The sequence below is a fragment of the Thamnophis sirtalis genome, unplaced genomic scaffold, assembly GCF_051295495.1.
Source record: "Thamnophis sirtalis isolate CommonGarterSnake01/CBP01778 unplaced genomic scaffold, rThaSir2_p1.2 scaffold_6, whole genome shotgun sequence".
Taxonomy (NCBI): Eukaryota; Metazoa; Chordata; class Lepidosauria; order Squamata; family Natricidae; genus Thamnophis; species Thamnophis sirtalis.
In genome coordinates, this window is record NW_028261386.1 from 3,409,982 (window position 1) to 3,434,254 (window position 24,273).

At 45.7% G+C, this 24,273-nt stretch overlaps 2 protein-coding genes across 2 annotated transcripts in view; one reads left to right on the forward strand and one right to left on the reverse strand.

The window, feature by feature from the left end:
- The first annotated feature begins 7,500 nt into the window (after positions 1 to 7,500).
- On the forward strand, positions 7,501 to 17,997 carry ZNHIT3 (zinc finger HIT-type containing 3). The gene is made up of 5 exons (XM_087717116.1): positions 7,501 to 7,621; positions 9,824 to 9,855; positions 11,222 to 11,314; positions 14,308 to 14,388; positions 17,081 to 17,997. The coding sequence occupies exons 1-5, from the start codon at positions 7,527 to 7,529 to the stop codon at positions 17,269 to 17,271; spliced, it is 492 nt and encodes a 163-aa protein (XP_087573242.1). The 5' UTR covers positions 7,501 to 7,526; the 3' UTR covers positions 17,272 to 17,997.
- A 796-nt stretch (positions 17,998 to 18,793) lies between these two features.
- MYO19 (myosin XIX) overlaps positions 18,794 to 24,273 on the reverse strand; it is a 54,248-nt gene continuing 48,768 nt past the window's right edge. The window contains exons 24-25 of the mRNA XM_087717716.1: positions 22,547 to 22,855; positions 18,794 to 20,144 (exon numbers count right to left, since the gene is read on the reverse strand). Coding sequence (XP_087573842.1) covers positions 20,022 to 20,144; positions 22,547 to 22,855 — 432 coding nt within the window. The 3' untranslated portion in view covers positions 18,794 to 20,021. The remainder of the gene's footprint in view (positions 20,145 to 22,546; positions 22,856 to 24,273) is intronic.

Sequence of the window (24,273 nt, forward strand, 5' to 3'; positions counted from 1 at the left end):
GCCAAGGACTACCTGTGCACATGAATTTTAAGCAAAGCTTGACATTTGGGAATCCTGATGTAATAAAACCCAGTTCTATTAACCACACTCAGGAAAAGACGAACTCACCTTATCCAATATACAGGTGAGATCTCAATTTACGATCACAACCCATCCTAAAGCAGTAGTGGTTGTGAGAAGTCATGGTGTAACTACCCAGAGGACGGACATCAAACACAAGGCCTGCAGTTGGATCTGGCCCATGGGGCCATCGTGGAAAATGTTAGGGGCCGGCACATGTCGCTCCAGTCCAGTCTACCCAATGCGTAGTGGAGGCATTGCTTTGGCCTAATCTACCTCTATAGCTACCTGTTGTGGCCCAGCAGGAACCGTTGGAGCTGCCACCAGACTCCGACAGCGAGGGGCCCTATGAGTCGGCTCTGGAGGATGTAGAGGATCCTGGACAGGGTTCCGACTCTGAGCAGGGCGCAGAGAGGCTGGTTGGCCACCAGGAGACGCCTGAGCCTTGGACCAGTGGGGAGGAGACAAGGGAGAGTGATGCCCGGCACTGAAGAGCTAATAGGCATCAGGAACAGTTGCGCAAGTACAGGAGGTAATTGCACTCAGCTGGTGGTCATTAGGCTCCTCTCCAGACTATAATAAGGACTGCTTGTGCACATGCCCCTCTTACCTGAGAGACCGCCTCCTGCCATTTACCTCCCAACGACCAATAAGATCACACAGGTTGGGCCTCCTCTGGGTGCCGTCGACTGGACAATGCTGGTTGGCGGCTCCCCGAGGGAAGGCCTTCTCTGTAGCTGCACCGGCCTTGTGGAACGAGCTTCCTGCTGAGATCCGGACCCTCACCACCCTCCCGGCCTTCCGTGACTAAGTGACTAAGACCTGGCTGTTCCGGCAGGCCTGGGGCTGTTGAGTATTCCAGCCCCATTTGATGAAATGGATGCTGTGTTGATTTTAATTTTGTAATTTTAAATGTTTTAAATGTTTTATTTGTGGTTTTTATTTGCTGTGAGCCGACCAGAGTCCCTAGGGAGTGGGCGGCATACAAATACCATTAAAGTTTGAAAGTTTGCAGAAGTCAACGCGTTGACTAAAAGTTGGAGAACTTTTGTAACTAGCTTGGCAGGCTGGATTGCTGCCAAGGTTTGTCTGAGTTGCTGCCAAGGTCTTATCTGTTTGTTGTGCTTGACTTTCAGGCACCAAGGTTTTGGTTTCTTGCTAGTAAAGTACATTCCAGTTAAGCTTGTCTCGGCATTCATTACTGGACGGAGGAAGGGGTCAGAACAGCTACTTCTATAACAGTCTGCACCTCTATAACTGTCTGGTTTGGTTCTGCAACCCAACAAGACCGGCACAGACTTCAGAGTGTCATGCCTGCAAGCCATCTTTTCTTTTGGACTTCAGGCCTGCCACACTTTCTACCGTCTACTTTCTATTGTGGGAAAATGGGAGGGGGGATTGTACGGAGTTGGGTGATATGTAGCCATAACAACATTCTTCTTAGAAACTCAAGGGCATCTTTGTCTCTGCACCTGGCCGGAACTGGATGGGAGGAATCTGTCTTCGTGGCAGTGGAAGATTGGACCGTGTGATGGACTGGTGGGTGTGGGGGCAGGATCTTGAACTTTCAACTGGGTGGGAAAACCTGGAAGATTTCAGATTCAGGTTTTCCCAGATTTGGCAACATGGCTCTTTTAATAAATTGGAACTTTGAAGAATCCTTTGCCTCGGACTCTTATTTGATTGAGGATGCTGTTTGGAACCCTGACACACGATAATCAGAACTGCAGAAAAAACAATGGCTACCAACCTGCCTTTCATTGAGGACCCGTACACTGCACGAGTCAAAAAGAGGGCTGTGAAAATATCTATGGACCCCTTACATCCGGGACATAAATTGTTTCAACTCCTTCCCTCAAAATGAGGCTATAGAGCATTGCACACCAAGACAACTAGACACAACAGCAGTTTTTTCCCCGAACACCATCACTCTGCTAAACAAATAATTCCCTCACCACTGTCAAACCATTCACTAAGGCTCCATTACTATTCCTTTTAGTCTTCTCATCGTTCCTATCATCCATCTCCTCCCACTTATGACTGCAGGACTGTAACTTTGTGGCTTGTATCCTTATTAGAGTTAGGGTTAGAGTTAGGGTTAGGGTTAGGGTTAGTGGCAGGGTTAGGGTTAGGGCTAGGGTTAGGATCAGGGCTAGGGTTAGGTTAGGGTTAGGGCTAGGGTTAGGGTTGGGGTTGGAGTCCCTCGGGAGTGGGGCGGCATACAAATTAAATAAACATTCCAAACATTCCAAACATATTGTTTCCCGATTGCTTATTTGTACCCTATGATTATTATTAAGTGTACCTTTTGATTCTTGATGAATGTATCTTTTCATGTCATTTTATGTACACTGAGAACATTAGCACCAAAGACAAATTCCTTGTATGTCCAATCACACTTGGCCAATAAAGAATTCTATTCTATTCTATTCTATTCCCATTCCCATTCCCTACTCTACTATTCTATTCTATTCCCATTCCCAACTCTACTCTACTCTTCTATTCTATTCCCATTCCCTACTCTACTATTCTATTCCCATTCCCAACTCTACTCTACTCTACTATTCTATTCCCATTCCCATTCCCTACTCTACTCTACTCTACTCTTCTATTCTATTCCCATTCCCTACTCTACTCTACTCTTCTATTCTATTCCCTTCCCATTCCCAATTCCTACTCTACTCTATTATTCTATTCTATTCTATTCTATTCTATTCTATTCTATTCTATTCAGCCTGGTTTCACCCAGTCTATATGTGTACTTTTGGTTTTTCTTGTCTAAGTGTAAGACGCATAATGTCTGAACTCCATAGAATAACTTCTGGCTACTTTGTCTGAAGAGACGCAAGACTTGGAGGTTGAGTATCAGTGGGGTCCCTGTCATTTATTATTATTTTTTAAATTTTTAGGCTGTTTTGTTTGACAGATCGAGGGTTGTAAATGGGTATTTTTCAACCTCAGCCATGTTCGGATGGGTGGACTTCAACTCCCAGAAGTCTCCAGTCTTCACATTTATGACTCTTGTGGTGTCTGCAGTTACATAATCAAGATTCAGTGGCTTGGAAACTGTCATGTACTTATGACAATGGCCTTATTCTGGGGTAGCTGACTTCTGACCAGCAAAGTCAATAGAGGAGGGGGAGGGGAAGCTGTATTCATTTAACAAACACGTGATTCACTTAGCAACTGCAGTGATTCACTTAACAACCACAGCAAGAAAGGTAGTCAATGCAGCCCAACACAGTGACTGCCTTACTTAGCAACAGAAATACTGACTCCAACTGTGGATGTTAAGTCGAGCATTCCCTGTAATAAATTTTCTGACTACTGTACTGAAACGGATTATCTATCGCCACCTGGTGGTGGAGAGTTGCAATTGCTTACAATTGTGTTACTAACTTAACTGCAGTGATTCACTTAACAACTGTGAGAAGAAAGGCCGTAAAATGGGACAAAACTCACTTAAGAAATATTTCACTTACCAATATAAATCTTGGGCCCAATTGTGGTCATAAATTGACGATTACCTGTACAGATAGCCAGCCCTACACCTGAGCCCAAATTTTTTGTTGCAAAGCCAGACAGTTGTTAAGTGAGTTTTGGCCCATTTTATGGCCTTTCTTCTCACCGTTGTTAAGCAAATCACTGCGGTTGTCAAGTTAGTAGCATGATTATTAAGTAATAGCAATAGCAATAGCAGTAGACTTATATACCGCTTCATAGGCCTTTCAGGCCTCTCTAAGCGGTTTACAGAGAGTCAGCATATTGCCCCCAACAATCTGGGTCCTCATTTTACCCACCTCGGAAGGATGGAAGGCTGAGTCAACCCTGAGCCGGTGAGATTTGAACCGCTGACCTGCTGATCTAGCAGTAGCCTGCAGTGCTGCTTTTAACCACTGCGCCACCTTGGCTCTGGCTTCCCCATTGCCTTTGCTTGTCAGAAGGTAGGGACATGGAAGGCACACCTGGATCACACATTGCAAGTGGTTCCACCACAAAACTGCGTTCGACTAAAGGGCGCTCGATGAAACCGCGTAGCTGACGTCATCACAGCGCGACAACAGCACGGAGAAAAAAGCACGCTGTAAATGCTAAACCTAAAATTAACTCCTAAACCTAAACCTAACCCCCCCTAAACCTAATCCTAATCCTAAACCTAATCCTAAACCTAACTCTTAACCTAACCCTAAACCTAACCCTAAACCTAACCCTTAACCTAACCCTTAACCTAACCCTTAACCTAACGCTAAACCTAATCCTAACCCTTAACCTAACCCTAAACCTAACCCTAACCCTTAACCTAACCCTAACCCTAACCCTAACCCTTAACCTAACCCTAAACCTAACCCTAACCCTTAACCTAACCCTAACCCTAACCCTTAACCTAACCCTAACCCTAACCCTAACCCTTAACCTAACCCTAACCCTTAACCTAACCCTAACCCTAACCCTTAACCTAACCCTAACCCTAACCCTTAACCTAACCCTAACCCTAACCCTTAACCTAACCCTAACCCTAACCCTAACCCTAACCCTAACCCTAACCCTAACCCTAACCCTTACCTTAACTTGAATCAGCTTCCTTTCAAAGCACTATTTAAAGCACCCTTCTTTCTCCGCGCTCGCTGTTGTCGCCCTGTTGATGACATCAGCGACGCGGTTTCGTCGAGCGCGCTTTAGTCGAGCGCGGTTTTGTCATGCCACGATTGCAAGTAGCCATTAGGTCCTCAAATGCAATCAAACATTTCTTTTATACAGGTGGAGGTCAGTTAGTACCTGCTGCCTTAAAACTTTTTGAGGCCAAAACATTGGCACAAATTCTTTACGGGGCACAAACAGGAATCCTTGCAAAGAGAGACTTGTTAGAAACCATTCAAACAAAATTCCTGCGAGCCATCTTAGCTGCACTCAATGGAACTCCAAATGCCCAGTTAGGAATTGTGACAGGCATGCCTCAAATTCAATTAAGAACCTGGAAGATGATGATCATTTATTGGCTTAAAATGCATTTCTTTCAGAGGGACTGTCCCAGTAGTGGGTTTCAAAATTTTTTCAAACCTACTCTGTGGGTGTGGCCTCCTTTGTGGGAGTGGCTTGCCAGCCATGTGACCTGGTGGGAGTGGCTTGCTGGCCATGTGTTTTCTTTCTTTCTTTTTTTCTTTCTTTCTTTCTTTCTTTCTTTCTTTCTTTCTTTCTTTCTTTCTCTCTCTTTCCTTCATTTTGTCTCTCTGTCCCTTTTTCCTTTTTTCCTTTCATCTCTCTCTCTTAAAGGAGCCGAGGTGGCGCAGTAATTAAATGCAGCACTGCAGGCTTTGAACAGCTGACTGCAGTTCTGCAGTTTGGCTGTTCAAATCTCACCGGCTCAGGGTTGACTCAGCCTTCCATCCTTCCGAGGTGGGTAAAATGAGGACCCAGATTGTTGGGGGCGATATGCTGACTCTGTAAACCGCTTAGAGAGGGCTGAAAGCCCTATGAAGCGGTATATAAGTCTAACTGCTATTGCTATTGCTGTTTTTCTTTCTTTTTTTTTTCTTTCTTTCTTCCTTTCTTTCTCTTTCTGTGTGTGTGTGTGTGTATGTGTGAGTGAGTGAGTGGTGGGTTTCAAAAATTTTTAGAACCTCTTCTGTAGGTGTGGCCTGCTTTCCGGGTCCACTGGTGGAACCTCTTCTAACCGGTTCAGTAGATTTGACGAACCGGTTCTACCGAACTGGTGCGAACTGGTAGGAACCCACCTCTGGACTGTCCCCACTAGTGTTGACTGACAATTTCCCTTCCCCCTGGAAACAAGCAATTGATCACAAGCTGGGCTCTTATGGGCTCTCACCATTATTCTTAATGTCCCTAGGCTTTGAGCAAGCAAAGCAAGTAGTAAATTAATAGAATGAGGGACACGGAGTTCCAAGAAGAACTAAATAGGTTGCCTCTCCACAGTAGGGACAGAATCCAACAGGGTGTGTGGGAATCGGCAAGATATCTAAATGACCTGATCTCCCCAAAACAAAGAATAGCTTTCTTCAGAGCCAGATTTAACATTCTCCCTTCAGCACTCCTCCAGGGCAGGTATAAGAGAACAGATCGGGTTTGTATATGTGGTAAAGGAGAAGTGGAAGATAATTCACATGTTCTATTACACTGCGAGCTATACAGAGCTTGTAGGTCTACACATATTCTCCCCTTATTAGAGAGATTGCCAGGGAGGGCAGACAATTTCTATCTAGGCTTTCTCCTCCAGGACACTAACCCGGTTACCACGTATGCAGTGGCAAAGTTCTGTGCTGCTGCAATGTCCATAAGAAAAAAAATTGGCTACAGAAGTATAGTACCATCTTGTTACCAATTATCTGGACATGCCTCTAACAATCTTTGGACCATTGTGTTATTATCCACTTTTAAGGTCAATACTTTTTAATTATATTTTAATGTTAGTATTTTTTAATATAGTTTAAAAACTAATGTGTATTGCTGTTTTTTGACTGTAATAAAGATTGGTTCCACCACAAAACTGCGGTAGACTAAAGCGCGTGTGACTAAAGCGCGGTGACAAAACCGCACCGTCAAAACTGCGCGACAACAGCGCGCCGACAACAGCGCGCCGACGGAAGTGCGCTGTAACATAACCCTAAAAATAACCCTAAACCTAACCCTAAACCTAACGCTAAACCTACCCTAAACCTAACCCTAAACCTAACCCTAAACCTTACCTTAACTTAAATCGCACTTCTGTCGGCGCGCTGTTGTGGGCGCGCTTTTGACATCGCGGTTTTAGCGCCGCGGTGTTGTCGGCGCGCTTTTGATGTTCGCGGTTATGTCGTGCCACGATAAAGATTTTACGTACTTGTCAGAAAGTCACAAAAGGGGGACTGCATGACCCTGGGAAAACCGCAACGGTCATAAATATGAGCCAGTTGCCAAGCACAACTGAATTTTGACCACAGGATCATGGGGATGCTGCAAAGGTCATAACAGTGAAAAATAAAATGGCCCTAAGTCCCTTTTTCCAGTACTGTTGTAACTTCGAACGGTCCCTACATGAAGGGTTGTAAGTCGAGGACTACCTGTCTACAGGAGCATGCTTCAGGCCTGTCTGATGTCGGGGTGCAAACCTCAAAGCACAAAAGGCTTCTCCTTCCACCCACCCTTGGGAATCACGCAAGAGCTGCCTTCCCACGACGCCATCGCCTCGGCAAAGCGCAGCACAGAAGCCGCAACTCCGAGTCCTTGCCTTTCGCAGCCTTAAAAGCGTAGGGTTCTCCTGCTGGGGCGTAAGGAGTGGGGGGGGGGGAGGTTGGACTAGATGACCTCCCAAAGTCCCTTTCCAACTCTTGCTTGTTCTGTATGGAGAGCCGAGCGCTGAGCGCGGCTTTGAGAGCGGCTGGGCGGGCGGAGCAGCTGCCTGGGCTGGAGCCAAGCTCCGCCCGGGAGGCGGTCGGCCAGGCGGGCCGGAAGAGCCAGGGCTTGGTGCGGCCATGCCGGGGATGGCTGGCGAGGGGCGATGCGTGGTTTGCGGGCGAGAGGGGCGCCAGGCCGCAAAGTACCGATGTCCGGGCTGCCGGCAGAGATAGTGGGTACCTGCTTGGGCGCGCTCTGCTTATGCTCAGGGGCCTCTTGGGCGAAGGGAAGGGGCTTCCCGCCGCTCTCGGGGTCTGGCGTTTGCAGGGGGGGTTGGGTTTGGGGACTCTTGGGGAACGGGAAGGGGGGGGGTCTCTTTGGAGGGAGGGGTCCGGACTAAGGAGGAGTGAAGATGCTTTGCAAGGATATTTATTTATTTTTATGTATACAAATACATGTCTGTATATGTCTGTCTGTCTCTCTCTTATAGAATGGCTGGTTGGGGAATTCTGGGAATTGAAGTCCATTTATTTTAAAGTTACCAAGATTGGGAAACATTGCTCCAAATTAAGTGGTTTCCCCACCTTCTCATACAAAAAGAATGTCACCTTTATCTATCTATCTATCTATCTATCTATCTATCTATCTATCTATCTATCTATCTATCATCTATCTATCTCTGTATTTTATCTATTTATCTATTTATCTATTTATCTATTTATCTATCTATCTATCTATCATCTATCTATCTATCTACCTACCTACCTACCTACCTACCTACCTACCTACCTACCTACCTACCTACCTACCTACTGATTGATCTGTCTATAGATCTATCTATCAATCATCTATATCAATCTATCAATAATCTAATCTATATCAGTCATCTAATCTATATCTATCTAATCTATGTATATCCTATCAATCATCTAATCTATATTTATCTAATCAATCATCTATCTAATCTATGTATTTCCTATCAATCATCTAATCCAGTGTTTCTCAACCTTGGCAACTTGAAGATGTCTGGACTTCAACTCCCAGAATTCCCCAGCCAGCATTCGCTGGCTGGGGAATTCTGGGACTTGAAGTCCAGACATCTTCAAGTTGCCAAGGTTGAGAAACACTGATCTAATCTATCTATCATCTATATCAATCTATCAATAATCTGATCAATCTACATCAGTCATATAATCTCTATCCATCCATCAGCTATCGATCTATCTATGTATCTAATCAATCATCTAATCTATGTATATCTATCAGTCATCTAATCTATTATCTACATCAATCTATCAATCATTAATCTATATCAGTCATCTAATATTAGATGACTAGATGATGATTAGATGATCATCTAGTCATCTAATCTATGTATATCTCTCAGTCATCTAATCTATATCATCTAATCTATATCATCTAATCTATATCAATCATCTAATCTCTCTCTCTCATACACACACACCCCTCTGAACATATCTAACACATTTTCATCCTCCCATTTGCTTATATTTATAATATCCTGTTACAGATATTCAGGGGATGGTTTGCGAGGGCCGGAGGAGGAGGTCACGGGTGAATCGGGGACCACTGGCCGAGCAGCTCTTCCCCGCCTCTCCCCTTAGCCTGGGCTATAATGCAATGGAAGATAACTTAGGAGCAGAAATCTAATTTTTAAATTAGGCTTAGAAATCTAGATTTGTTTCACCGTTTCAGGAATGGTCCATTGGGGTTTTTGAGGAGGATCTGTAGGTTGGTTCAGGTTGGAATGTGCAAACTGCCTTCCCACAAAGGTTGGGGAGAGGTGTAGTGTAATATTTCTCACACTTAGGAACTTTTAAGAAGCGTGTACTTCAGCTCCCAGAATTCCCCAGCCAGCTGTGCACGTTCTGTTTTCTGGCAAAAAAAACACTCATTGGATAAAGTTGACTTGTTTATTGGCTGGGGAATTCTGGGAGTTGAAGTCCACAAGTTTTGAAAGTTCCTAAGTGTCAGAAGCTCTGATTTAGCAAAGGCATTCCCAGAATGTGGCAGTCTTGGTTATAGAGTTTTGTTTAGTTGCTCTCTCTTTTTTAAAAAAAAAAATAATCCTGTGTTGTGCAGCTGTTTGGCCTAATAATGGAATATTTGGTGTATAATATGAATCTTGAAAAAATGGGTAAATTAAGTAAGTGTTTGTGTGGAACTCAATCTCTGGAATCAAATTACTTTCTCCCCTTAACTGGTTGGAATTTGTTTTCTCTGTGGGCATTCAGCCTTGCATCATCTGAAGGAGCAACAAGGAGACCTCTGCCCATGTGCAGAGAGCATTCTTCCCTTCCGATCTCCAGATGGGTTGAAATAGAGAAATTTTTAGATCAATCCACATTTTTCTTTTCTGTCTCTTTTGCTCTTAAAACTCCTGCCCTGATGGATAATTCTCTTTTTGTTGCAGTTGTTCCTTGCCTTGTTACAAGAAGCACAAAGGTAAATTGTCCTTTTCATTTGCATCCCTATTCAATTAATTCAAATTGTAATTCTGTGTCTCAGCCTTCCCAAAATCTATATTGGATGGGGTGTACGGGATCTGAAGTCCTATAATAAATCCGGGAAGCATTGGTTTTGTTTTCCATTTTCTCCTCTGGTCCAATCCATTGTAACTTTGAACGGTTGCTAAGAAACCATTTCAAATTAAAAACCATTTCAAATTAAAGGTAAAGGTTCCCCTCGCACTTGTGCGCTAGTCATTCCCGACTCTAGGGGGCAGTGCTCATCTCCATTTCAAAGCCGAAGAGCCAGTGCTGCCAAAGACGTCTCTGTGGCCATGTGGCCGGCATGACTAAATGCCGAAGGTGCACAGAATGCTGTTCCCTTCCCACCAAAGGTGGTTCCTATTTTTCTCCTTGCATTTTTTACGTGCTTTCGAACTGCTCGGTTGGCAGAAGCTGGGACAAGTCACGGGAGCTCACTCCGTTAAGCGGCGCTGGGGATTCGAACCGCCGACCTTTCTGATCGACAAGCTCAGCGTCGTAGCCACTGAGCCACCATTTTCAAATTATAACAAATTATATAACATTTATAATTATATTCAAATTATAACAGGAACCCCCCCCCCCCAAAAAAGTCCTTATGACCCACTTCTGGGGTTCTGACAGCTTTATGCGCATACACACGTGTGCACACAACATGATGAAGTGATTGCACTGAGCCTTTGGCTACTGGCTCATGTTGCGCCACAGCCAAGGTGGCGCAGTGGTTAAATGCAGCACTGCAGGCTACTGCTAGATCAGCAGTTCAGCGGTTCAAATCCCACCGGCTCAGGGTTGACTCAGCCTTCCATCCTTCCGAGGTGGGTAAAATGAGGACCCAGATTGTTGGGGGCAATATGCTGACTCTCTGTAAACCGCTTAGAGAGGGCTGAAAGCCCTATGAAGCGGTATATAAGTCTACTGCTATTGCTATGTTTATGGCCTTTTGCAGGATCTGGTCACATGTCCGTGATTTTTGGTGGCCTTTGCTGGTTTCCGACATTCTGTTTTGCGGCAAAATACGACACTCATTGGATAAAATTGGTTTGTTTATTGGTCCCTGTGTTCATTCGTCCACGTCTCATTTAACAACAGCTGCAAAAACAAGTTCATCCGATTGTGTACGGTCACCTGGTGACCCACTTAATGACTGCAATTCTGGGTTCAATTCTGGTCATAAGTCGAGGACTACCAGCCATCAAATGGAGATCTGGAGTAAAGTCTTTAAGCTTTGCAATTACTGCCTTCAGAGATGGAAAGCAGGGGTGTGTGATTTGTAACCAAGCACAATGAGGTTAAAAAAGTTGTCTTTGGAATTTTAATAGAAGAGTGCGTGCCCAGAGGAGATCCAGCCAAGCGGCCTGCAGATTCAGATCCTTCCTGCCCCATTCAGAGAGAGAAATCGCGGAGAGCTGAAGGTACGTATTATTTTAGTTGTGAGTTGGAAGGAAAGTGGGTTTTCTTTCTGTAAACCAGTTATGAATATAGAATAACAGAGTTGGAAGGGACCTTGGAGGTCTTCTAGTCCAACCCCCTGCCTAGGCAGGAAACCCTACACCACTTCAGACAAGTGGTTATCCAACATCTTCTTAAAGACTTCCAGTATTGGAGCATTCACAACTTCTGGAGGCAAGTTGTTCCACTGGTTAATTATTCTCACTGTCAGGAAATTCCTCCTTAGTTCTAAGTTGCTTCTCTCCTTGATTAGTTTCTACCCATTGCTTCTTGTTCTGCCCTCAGCTGCCTTGGAGAATAGTTTGATTCCCTCTTTGTGGCAACCCCTGAGATATTAGAACACTGCTATCATGTCTCCCCTAGCCCTTCTTTCTATTAGCAGTAGCAATAGCAGTTAGACTTATATACTGCTTCATAGGGCTTTCAGCCCTCTCTAAGCGGTTTACAGAGTCAGCATATCGCCCCCACAGTCTGGGTCCTTATTTCACCCACCTCGGAAGGATGGAAGGCTGAGTCAACCTTGAGCTGGTGAGATTAGAACCGCTGAACTGCAGATAACAGTCAGCTGAAGTGGCCTGCAGTACTGCACCCTAACCACTGCGCCACCTCGGCTCATTAAACTAGACATACCCAATTCCTGCAACCGTTCTTCCTATATTTTAGTCTCCAGTCCCCTAATCCTTTTTGTTGCTCTTCTCTGCACTCTTTCTAGAGTCTCTGCATCTTTTCTACATCGTGGTGACCAAAACTGAATGCCATATTTTTTTTATTTTTTTTTTAGCATTTTATTATGCATTTATAGGCCGCCCTTTTCCCTGAGGGGACTCAGGGCGGCTTACAATAAAAGGGGAAGGGGAGTGTAGGACAAATACAAAAAGAAATGTGAGCAAAATAAATTAAACACTAAAACACAACATTCACTCAACATTCGGGAGGGGCTAAAGTAAAGACTTATCTCCAGGCCTGACGGGCTAGCCAGATCTTGAGGGCTGTGCGGAAGGCCTGGACGGTGGTGAGGGTGCGGATCTCCACGGGGAGATTGTTCCATAGCGTCGGAGCCGCAACAGAGAAGGCTCTCCTCCGAGTAGTCGCCAGTCGGCACTGACTGGCGGATGGAATACGGAGGAGGCCAGCTCTATGCGATCTGATGGGACGCAGGGAGATAATTGGCAGAAGGCGGTCTCTCAGATAGCCAGATCCACTACCATGGAGCGCTTTATAGGTGGTGAGTAGGACCTTGAAGTGCACCCGGAGATCGACAGGTAGCCAGCGCAGCTCACGGAGGATCGGTGTTATGTGGGCGAACCGTGGTGCGCCCACGATCACTCGCGCGGCCGCTTTCTGGACTAGCTGAAGTCTCCGGGTGCTCTTCAAGGGCAGCCCCATGTAGAGCACGTTGCAGTATTCCAGCCTAGAGATCACAAGGGCTCGAGTGACTGTTGTGAGGGCCTCCCGATTCAGGTAGGGCCGCAACTGGCGCACCAGGCGAACCTGGGCAAATGCCCCCCTGGTCACAGCTGAAAGATGGTGGTCGAAACTCAGCTGTGGGTCCAGGAGGACTCCCAAGTTGCGGACCCTGTCTGAGGGGTATAAATTTTGTCCCCCCAGCCTGAGTGATGGTACGTTGGCCAAATTTTTGGGAGGAAAACACAACAGCCACTCGGTCTTGTCTGGGTTGAGTATCAGCTTGTTTGCTCTCATTCAGTCTTTGACGGCCTCAAGACCCCGGTTCATCACGTCCACTGCTTCATTGAGTTGGCACGGGGCGGACAGATACAGCTGTGTATCGTCCGCGTATTGATGGTATTTTATCCCGTGCCTCCGAATGATCTCACCCAGCGGTTTCATGTATATGTTAAATAGTAGGGGGGATAAGACCGAACCCTGCAGCACCCCATAAGTTAGGGGCCTCGGGGACGATCTCTGCCCCCCCACCAACACCGACTGCGACCTGTCCGAGAGGTAGGAGGAGAACCACTGCAAAACAGTGCCGCCCACCCCCACCTCCCGCAGTCGTCGCAGAAGGATACCATGGTCGATGGTATCGAAAGCCGCTGAGAGGTCAAGGAGAACCAGGATGGAAGCGCGGCCTCCATCCCTAGCTCTCCAGAGATCATCGGTCAATGCGACCAAAGCGGTTTCTGTGCTGTAACCGGGCCTGAAGCCGGACTGGAAGGGGTCTAGATAGTTGGCTTCCTCCAAGGTACGCTGAAGCTGGAAGGCCACCACCTTCTCAACAACCTTCCCCACAAAGGGGAGGTTGGAGACTGGACGGTAGTTATTAAGGACAGCTGGATCCAAAGACGGTTTCTTCAGGAGGGGTCTCACCACCGCTGCCTTAAGTGTGGCCTTACCAAGGCCTTATATTCCAAGTGTGGCCTTACCAAGGCCTTATAAAGTGGTATTAACACGTCACGTGATTTTGAGTCTATCCCTCTTTATGCAGCCTAGAACTGTGTTGGCTTTTTTGGCAGCTGCTCCACACTGTATGAGAAGCGGGGAGAAAACCACTTTATTTGGAGCAACTTTTAAGATGGGTGAACTTCCAACTTTTAAGATGGCCGGCTGGGGAATTCTGGGAGTTGAAGTCCCTCCGTCTTGAAGTTGCCAAGGTTAGGAAATGCTGATTTGGAGAGAGAGTGCAACGGGAGTGGCAGAATGTAGCTTTTTAAAGCACATAGAACATTAGCAATGATGGCAAATATCTGTAGCTCAGGTGTAGGATGAGCCAAAAGCTCAGAAAACCTTCACCCTCCTAGAATAATAGGGTGGGAAGGGACCTTGGAGGTCTTCTAGTCCAACTCCCTGCTTAAGCTGGAGGCTCTACACCAGCAGCCCCCAACCGCTCCACAGATTGGGAGTGAGGGAACCCCTGTAGCAGAATGGTAAAATCTGTGTAGATGCTATTTATTCTGGACTTATTTAGTAATGGAATTGTCTCTTTTCGGCTTTCTAGGCGGTCCTTGGTCTGTGGATGACATTTTGACGGAAGATGACGAAGACGATAGGGTGCCTCTCCAGAAACTTCAGCTATTGAGTAAGTTTTTGCCATAAAATAAAATGAGTCTCCTACAGTTAAGAAAACTTTTCTCAGGGTTCCAAGTAGCACCCCCAACGAAAGAAGACCGCGAGGCTTGAAGTTCCTCAAAATCTCCGAAGTGGGGCGTGGGAGGAGTCACAGCTGGGTATTGTCACGGCCCATCTGCCCGGAGACTGAGGTAAGTCTCCAAGGTGGGGTGTGGGAGGAGTCACTGAATGGGTATTGTTACGGCCCAATTGCCTGGAGACTGAGGTAAATCTGAGGACACTTCCTCTGTTCCTCCTGGTGACTCCCCAGATTAACCTCAGTCTTTGGCCTAACAGGAGCTATTCAGTGATTCTCCAGTGAATAGTATTTAGTTAGGATTTTTTGTGTGTGTAGTATTTTTTCCCTTTTGCTAGATCCACAGGAATTTTCTTGCAGCCTTTTTATATTTCGCCTCTCCTACCTCGGTTTTTGCGCCCTTTCCTGCCTGCCTAGGCGTGATCCGCAGGTAAATCTTGAGGCCACATCGCTACCTCTCCTGACTCTCCAGATTAACCTCAGTCTTCGGCCCAGAAAGAGCTAAATACCTGGGTCTCCTTGGCATGGATTTTTTCCTTTTTTCCCCTTTTTTCCTTTTACCTTAATTTTTTACCTTTCGAAATTGTTCTTCCGCATTACCTTCAAGCAATTCGTCGGATGATCCTCCTCTCATGTGCTCAGCAATCGGCCTGGCATAGTAGCGGTAGCGCTACTAAGAGGCCTAGGAGCAGCGGCCTGGTGGCGGAGCAGGGAGGCCCTCTCCGTTCATCAGACACTATAGGCTGAACGCCTTCGCCTCCGCGGAGGTGTCCTTTGGGAGGAGAGTTCTCCAGAGAGTGCTGAATACTTGGGGGGACTCAGGCCCTATGGACCCTCCCAGGGACATCTAGCTTTGGTAGGTCCCAGCTGTGACTCCTCCCACGCCCCACTTCGGAGACTGTCAGTTGGTCTTACCTGAACTGCATGTCTCGAAGGATGGTGTGGGAGCAGTCACTTCCCGCCTGTAGTGTGCCCCGCGGAGTGTGGGCCTGAGTGTTACCGATCAGTCAGGGACCAGGAGGGGAGTGGGGGGGGGGTGTTACCCTGTTCCCTTCCTTCTAGAGACGCCTTGACTGGATCATCGGTTAATCTGGGGAGTCAGAGGAGAGGTAGAGGTGTGGTCTCAAGATTTACCTCAGTCTCCGGGCAGATGGGCTGTGACAATACCCAGCTGCGACTGCTCCCACGCCATCCTTCGAGACATGCAGTTCAGGTAAGACCAACTGACAGTCCCATTTTATGAGAGATGTCATGTTGGCACAACTGGGAAAACCCGAATCTGAAAGCTTCCGGGTTTCCCCCACCCAGTTTAAAGTCCAAGGCCCTGCCCAGCACTCACATGTCCATCACATGGCCCAATCAGGCACCATCCCAACTGGAGATGCCTCCCAGTCATACCCCTCCAGGTGCAGGGCAGGATGACCTTGACTCTCTGAGAAAGGAATGTTATTTTGACTATATCTCACCCGCAGTCTATAGTAGAAAATGTGGCAGGCCTGAAGTCCCAAAAGTGAAATATGACTTCCAGGTCTGACAACTTTCCTATTTTAATCCCCTGCAAACATTTATTTGAATGAGGTTTCTAATGAAATCCTGGTGATTTCCTTGCCACAAAGGGAGCTAATTAAAAAAATAAGCTCAAAAATATTGGACAAAAATTTGGAAATGGGTGCAAGAAATTACAGGAGAACAGATAAAATACAAACCCGAAATCTTTCTACTGGGAATAATCAAAGGGAAATATACAAAGAAAATTAAGTACATATTAACACATCTGCTAACTACAGCTAGAATAGCATTTGCCCAATGCTGGAAACAAAATAATATCCCCTCGGACGAATTAGTGATAAAAAATTTTTGGGATTGTGCAGAGATGGACAAATTAACACTGAAATTAAAAGATAAAGAAGAGTCGGAATATTATGAAATTTGGAACAATTGGTACAAATGGCTGGTTGTGAAGGGAGTTTCGCCCCATTCTACGACTCTCTGGCCAGAGTTGTTAAGTGAAATCACTGCTGTTGTTTAGTGGTGTAGTTGTTCAGTGACTCTGGCTTCTCCGTTGGCTTTCCTTAACGGAAAGTCGCAAAAGTTGATTGCGTGATCTCGGGATATGTCCTAAATATAAGCCAGTTGCCAAGCAAAATTCACTTAATACTTGTCTCACTTAGCAATGGGAATTTGGGGGCTCAATTTTGGTCATAAGTCGAGGATTACCTGCATTTGACTTGCTCCCGATCCTCAGGAATCTTAGATTCCAAGAACTGTCTAGTCTGATGAAGAAAAAGACCAGGGGAGACATGATAGCAGTTTTCCAATATCCCAGGGGCTGCCTCAAAGAAGAGGGAGTCAAGCTATTCTCCAAGGCACCTGAGGGTAGAACAAGAAGCAATGGGTGGAAACTAATCAAGGAGAGAAGCAACTTAGAACTGAGGAGAAATTTCTTTACAGTTAGAATAATTAACCAGTGGAACAGAAGTTGCCTCCAGAAGTTGTGAATGCTCCAACACTGGAAGCTTTTAAGATGTTGGATAACCATTTGTCTATTCTTATTCTATTCTAACTTTCCCATATCTGAAATTCTCAGCTCATCCTTCTTCCTTTCCCCTCATTTTTCTAAAAACAGAGGAATCTGAAGAGCTCCGAGGCATCCTTTCGAATCCTCACCTCCGAACACTGCTGCTTACCATTGACCAGTCCATAGACAAGAGCGGCCTCATGAGGAAATACATGCAGGAACCCGTCTTTGTGGAGTTTGCAGATTGTTGCCTGAGGACTGTCGAGCCGGGGGTGAAGGAGAAGGAAATCCCAGAGTGAAGGTCTAGGAGCCAAGTGGAGGCTTCTACCAGCCTTGGAAAGTTGCCGGCAAATTTGGAAATGCTTTGTCTTATTGGCTGCTGATCGTGTGTTGGAATCCCTTGGACAGAACGAGCTAGAACAGTTGATCCAGGCATGGGGGTAGGTGTGGTGGGCCACTTTCACAAGCTGATTTTTTTGGGAGGAACCGCCAAATCTTTGCCAATGCCTCTAGAACAGTGATAGCGAACCTTTTTTTCCTTGGGTGCCGAATGTGCGCTGACACCCAAAATGCAACGCCCCTGTGCATGTGCGTGCAACCCCCCCCCCCCCGCACTCCCTCGGCACGCCATTCATGTGGGCACCCGTTTTGGTGCTAGCGGGCCTCCCTGAAGCCACCTGGGACCAAAAATGGGGTTCAGGGGAAGGCGCCACCTTCCCCCCACCTCCTGTGCATGCATGTGTGACCCCCCTCCCACCCCACGCATGCATGCACGACCCACCCACCCCTGCTGGCGCATCTCCCAACAGACCCAAAAACCAGCTGGTCGGTGGGTGGCACGCGCACATGCGCAGTGGTGCTGATCTGGGTGACAGCTCACCTGCCCGCAGAGATGGCGCCACATACCACCTGTGCCACGCGCGCCATTGGTCCGCCATCACGGCTCTAGAAGACGGCTGGTTTTGAAAGGGAGAAAGATGCTTTTATCTTTTAAATAAATTCTTTAATGAAGTCTGTCTAACCTACTTTTTGCACACTTGTCTGATTTTATCTTATGTGGGAATGGAAGGAAAGTTAAGATTTTACTTCTGAAGTATAAAACCTATGCAGTAAGACTATCAAAGCCAACAGGGATGGGTTCCTGCCAGTTCTAATCTCTTCTATAGAAGAGGTTCCACAAATCTACCGTGCCGTTTAGAACCGGTTCCAGCTCCCTCCCCCCGCCTGTCTGCACCACTTGCCCCGCCTGCCGTTCACTGATTGGCTGGCTCTCCAATCGCCCCGTCCACCTCTAAGAGTCCTATCTAAAGCTAAAAGTCTTAAAGCTGTCAAGTTTGAACATCACTGGGGGGTTTTTTCCTAAAGGGTTAGGGGTGCAAAGGTCTTGTAACTTGACAGCTTTAAGACTTGCACACTTCAATGCCAGAGTTCCTGAGCCAACAGGACTGGAGGAGGAATTCTGGGAGATGAAGTCCACAAGTCTTACAGCTGTCAAGTTTGAACACCCCTGGGTTTTTTCTTCTAAAGGGTTAGGGGTGCGAGGGTCTTGTAACTTGACAGCTTTAAGACTTGTGTGCTTCAAATGCCAGAGTTTCTGAGCCAACATTTTGGTTACTAAGCAAGAGCCTTGTTAAGTGAGTTTCACCACATTTTACAAGTTGGCCATGCCCACCCAGTCCCATGGCTGGCAGGCCATGCCCACCCAGTCCCATGGCTGGCAGGCCATGCCCACCCAGTCACATGGCCAGCAAGCCACTCCCACAAAACGGGACACATCTACAGAAGAGATTCTAAAATTTTTTGAAAGCCAACCACATTTAGAATCATCTCAAGTTTATTACATCTTAATTTACACAGAATATAATGCAACCCAGAAGTTAGGGAGAGTGATCAGAGACTATTATTTTGACCTCTGCCTTTTAATAATTTATTTTTTTTCCTGATATTTTTAAGAAATATTTTGAACAAAACAGCTGTTTTAAAATAACTCTTCCGATATTTTTTTTAAAAAATGCCCAAGAATCAGGCTTTTTCCTCATTACATGCGGAACACTGACAAGTGCAGTAGAAATTTAAACAAATATATAAAGTTCTCAGTACATTAAAATGGTGTCTTTGGTGGTAAATGAATATATTTATGTGGCCATTTAAAAAAACCTGAAGATTTCTATCCAAAGGGAACAGACTTTTGGTATAGCAATCTACAGTATAGCACCCTTTTTAAATAAAAATTGCCATATAGACACATTTAGAAAAATAGCATCCTTCAAAACTAGCAGGATTGAAATTCTACCAGCTCCTGGCTTTAATAAGATTTAGAGCTGTTAACATGCTTCAAAAATGACTTGGAAGAACAATTTTGTGCCCGTACTGATCCAAAAACTCTGCAATTTGTTTAAAAAAGTCCATTTTGAGGGAGGCGTCTGTCAGAAACATAAAATAAAACTGCTGTTGCTTTAAGGTTCTACTTAAAGCCACTGGATTCCTTAAAGTGCCATTATTTAAAGCCTTGGGTGGAAACCTGGGAAAAGGCAGGCTGTTTTATTGAAGTGTTGGGCTTTGAGCACTTCCCAATCGTTGTTTTCAAGGCCTGCACAAGACTTGTTAAGATTTGCTTCCCGATTCTGAAAATAAAGGATCAGACAATGAAGGAGCTGGGATCCTTTCACTAGGTTACCGGATGCTATCAGGCCAAATAAGGTATTGGAGGTAGCTCTGTTTTATGTTATGGATGGACCATCCCAAATGGGCGGGAGGGGAATACAATTTAATAAATTGATGGATTGAATGAGTGGGCCAGGACTCTACTTCTGCATCTGGATTAGTGCTTTTCAACTGTGGCCCCTTTAAGTTGGGTGGACTTCAACTCCCAGAATTCTGGAAGTTGAAGTCCACCCATCTTAAAGGGGCCACGGTTGAGAAACCCTGTTTTAGACCATCTCTGTACATGGAAGAGGTGCTTTAAGTTCTCTGGTTCTCCAGGAAGCTTCCTCGAAAGAAGAGCAATAAATACAGGACAGATCAAGGGCCCGGAAGGACCATTTCAGACTCAAGGTATTGCACATTTATCAAGAAGAATCTGGTTGAACCCGGTCACCATGCAGCTGTAGCTGTAGGGCCTGGTGTTGGCATAAAGCAGCGGAGACCTTCTGCAGTGGAACTTGATGGAGCCCTGAGGATAAAAAAAAGATGCTGGATGACCAAGGCATGATACCAATTAAAAAGATGCGACAATTGCAAAATGGGAAGCGCGCTAGATGGTTATTTACAGGGAAGACAAATTGGGGCACAGTTAACGTACATATCTAAAGCAAGTATGTGATACAACAAGTGTGTGATACAGCAAGTGTGCAATATATATTTTTTTTATATTGAGATATTTATTGGCTAATTTTATTTGCCACCCATCTTGACGTGGGTCTACTCTGGGTGGCTCACAACCATAAAATGAAAAAAACAAACGTAAACGTAACAGTTGAGGTAAAGGTTCCCCTCGCACATATGTGTGTTCTTGACTCTAGCGGGCGGTGTTCCTCTCCGTTTCAAAGCCGAAGAGCCTGCGCTGTCCGAAGACATCTCCGAGGTCATGTGGCCAGCATGACCAAACACCCAAGGCACGCAGAACACTGTTACCTTCCCACCAAAGGTGGTTCCTATTTTTCTACTTGCATTTTTACGTGCTTTCGAAGTGCTAGGTTGGCAGAAGCCGGGACAAGCAATAGGAGCTCACTCCATTATGCAGTGCTAGGGATTTGAACCGCCGACCTTTGTGATCGACAAGCTCAGCGTCTTAGCCACTGAGCCACCGCATCCCTTTACAACATATCAGTAGCAAAGGAATAAAACAATAAAGAATGGAAGTACAATAATATGAAATTTAAAAAGATGGGCCGAGGGGGACGGGAAAGCACAGGGGGGAGGTTGGGGTCAGTTAATTAGTTCAGTTGCCACCATATGTATTACTATGGACTACATATCCCGTAAGATAAAACAGCTGGAGTTAGTCCTCGACTTAACAACCATCCGCTTAGCGACTGTTTGTCACAATAGCATTGAAAAAGGTGATTTACAACTGTCTCAGCATCCTCATGGTCACATGACCAAAATTTGGGCTCTTGGCAACTACCGTGTATTTATGATGGTTGCAGCATCTCATTCTGCAACCCTCCCAGCCAGCTTCCAAAAACCAAAGTCAATGGGGGAAGCTGAATTTGCTTAACAACTGCATGATTCACTTAAGGGCAGTGATTCCCTTAATAACCATGGCAAAAAAGGCCATAAAATCAGGGGACACTCAAGAACGGTTTTGCTTCGAGATGGAAATTCTGGCCCCAATTGTCATAAATCAAGGACTACCTGTACAGATAGTCCTCAACTTACAACAGTTCATTTAGGGACCATTCAGTTATACCATCAAAGAAAAAAAATGACTTATGACCATTTTTCACACTTAATGACCACTGCAGCATCACCGTGGTTATGTGATTTGCCTTCGAATGCTTGACAACTAATTCATACTTACAACGGTTGCAGTATCCTGGGGTCATGTGATCCCCTTTTGCGACTTTCTGACAAGCAAAGATTCACTTCAGCTTAACAACCGTGTTACTAATTTAACAAATGCAGTGATTCACTTAAAAGCTGTGGCAAGAAGTCGTAAAACCCACTTAACAAAATTTTCACTTAACAACATAAATTTTGGGGCCAATTATGATCATAAGTTGAGGACTAGCCTGTACTATGCTAGGAATGGCTAACAAATGGTAGGAATTATTTTTAATTCACTGGGTCTCCATGTATTCAAAAAAATATACCCTATTTTCTCGGAGTAAAAGACGCTCCAGAGTATAAGACGCAGCTTAGTTTTTGGGGAGGAAAATAATAAGAAGAAAAATTCTGCCTCTGCCTACCAGCATCCATGGTATTCAGCTGACACATGGTAACAAGGTCAGCCAATGAATAGGCAGAACAATTAAGTCAGCCAATGAGGGCTATTGGGACTCTGAAATTTGCTGGGTGAGCAAGGAGGAGGCCGGAAGGAGCCTGGCTTAGCCGAGAACTGAAAGTGAAACTGCTTATGTTTTGTTTGTATTTTACGGCTACTTTGGAAAACCTGCTTTTGGTAATGTATTGATTATTTTGAATCCTGCTGAATCAGTTACTGTGCTTTCTGAACATGATGGCTGCTGCAAACTCTGACCAGCCAGGTCAGCTTCAGCACTTATTGCAGCCTTTCAGCATAGCTGATTGGCGGGTGGATCGATTGCCGGTATACCCCCAATCAGCTGTTCCAGGTTGCAGGGATTGTCACAGACCATCGCTGGCTCCATGCATCGCATTTTTGGCCTCTGGTGGGGGTGGGGGTGGCTACATTCAGTATATAAGACGCACCCAAATTTCCACCCTCTTTTTTTTGGGGGGGGGGGAGGTATGTCTTATATTCCGAAAAATACAGTATATGGTTGCGCTTCGGTGTTTGGTTGAAAATGAAGTAAGCGTGGCTGTTTTCCAGGGATGTGAGTGTGTGAGTGAGCAAAGGTAAAACATGGAAGCGTGTGTAACAGTAGACCTTACCTGTGGGGCAGCTCGGACGGAGTTGACACCTTGTAGAGGGAACCTGGTCTCTGTTTTGGTCCAGTTCATCTTCTGTAAGACTTGGAGGCAAGTTAGGAGAGCAAGTCCTCTCTGGAGCCCCTCCAGCGTTGTCGGGGTGCTTGACAGAACAAGGCTGAGAGGCCAGACGTGGATGATGGGATTCAGAGGGCAGAAGCTGTCCAGTTTTTTAGCAGCCTGGCCTAAGGGAGCAGCTGCCCCAAGGACAGAGGGAAGGGGATGTTCCTCTATGCCATCCAGTTCTTCTGCAGCTATCACTGCCATCTTGGTCTACGGAAGAGGAATAAAAAATACTCCAATTTACCCACCATGTAATCATTGAGAAAAGGAAAGATTTATTTCTCTTCTGGATTAAATAATCTGGAAGCAGTACAACTGTAGGTGGCGCAGTGGTTAGAATGCAGTACTGCCGGCTTCTTCTGCTGACTGCCGATTGCCTGCAGTTTTACAGTTCAATCCTCACCAGGCTCAAGGTTGACTCAGCCTCCCGTTGTTCCAAGGTCGGTAAAATGAGGACCCAAATTGTTGAGGGTCACAGGCTGACTCTGTAAACCGCTTAGAGAACCACTGTGAAGCGGTATATAAGTCTAAATGCTATATAATCTCAACCCTGCAATCATTAAAAAATGTGATAGTCCTCAACTCATTTAGCAACTGTTTGAAGTTGCAACACTGCTAAAAAAATGATTTACAATTGGTTCTCCCAGTTATGACCGTTGCAGCGTTCCTTGTGGTCACCAGGACTTGATTTGGGTGCTTAGCAATCGGCAGGAATGGTTGCAACTTAGATGGTTGAGGTATCCAAGGCTCATTTTGTTGCCATTTACAATCCTCCCAGCCGGAATCTGACAAGCAATGTGGAAGCCAGCAAGAAGTCGCAAATCATGATCTAACTTCATCACCGTGGAAAAAAAAGGATGGTAAAATTGGGTGCGGTCATATGATGCCTCACTTTAGAGAACGCATCACAACAATGAATTTTCCAATCCTTATTATGGCTGTAAGTTGAGGACTATCTATATGGGGAAAAAAATCTGCAGCTATCCCCCGTTTTTGTCACTTAAATTTTGACTTATGAGGGGAGGGGAACACAGGGGCTTTCTTTAAATTCCCACAAATCTTTTGTTGTTAGTTGCAAAGTCGTGTCCGACCCTTATGACCCCACGGACCACGTTCCTCCAGGCCTTCCTGTCTTCTATCATCCTCTGGAGTCCATTTAAGCTCACACCAATTGCTTCGGTGACTCCATCCAGCCACCTCCTTCTCTGTCGTCCCCTTCTTCTTCTTTTGCCCTCCCTCTTTCCCAGGCTCTTCTCCAGGGAGTCCTTCCTTCTCAGTAGGTGGCCAAAGTCTTCAGGATCCGGCCTTCTAAAGAGCAGTCAGGGTGGATCTCCTCTAGGACTGACCAGTTGGATGGCCTTGCAGTCCAAGAGACTCTCAGGAATCTTCTCCAGCACCAGAGTTCAAAGGCCTCCATTCTTTGGCTCTCAGCCATCCTTATGGTCCAACCTTCACAGCCACCCATTGCAACTGGGAAAACCACAGCCTTGACAATACACACTTTGTTACTTAGTTACATATGTGTCAGTAGTGTGTGTGTGAGGGGGAGGGACAACAAATGATGAAAGCCATGTCAACCCATCATTACATAAACTCCACCCCTTTTGTGTGTTGTGAGATTGCACACA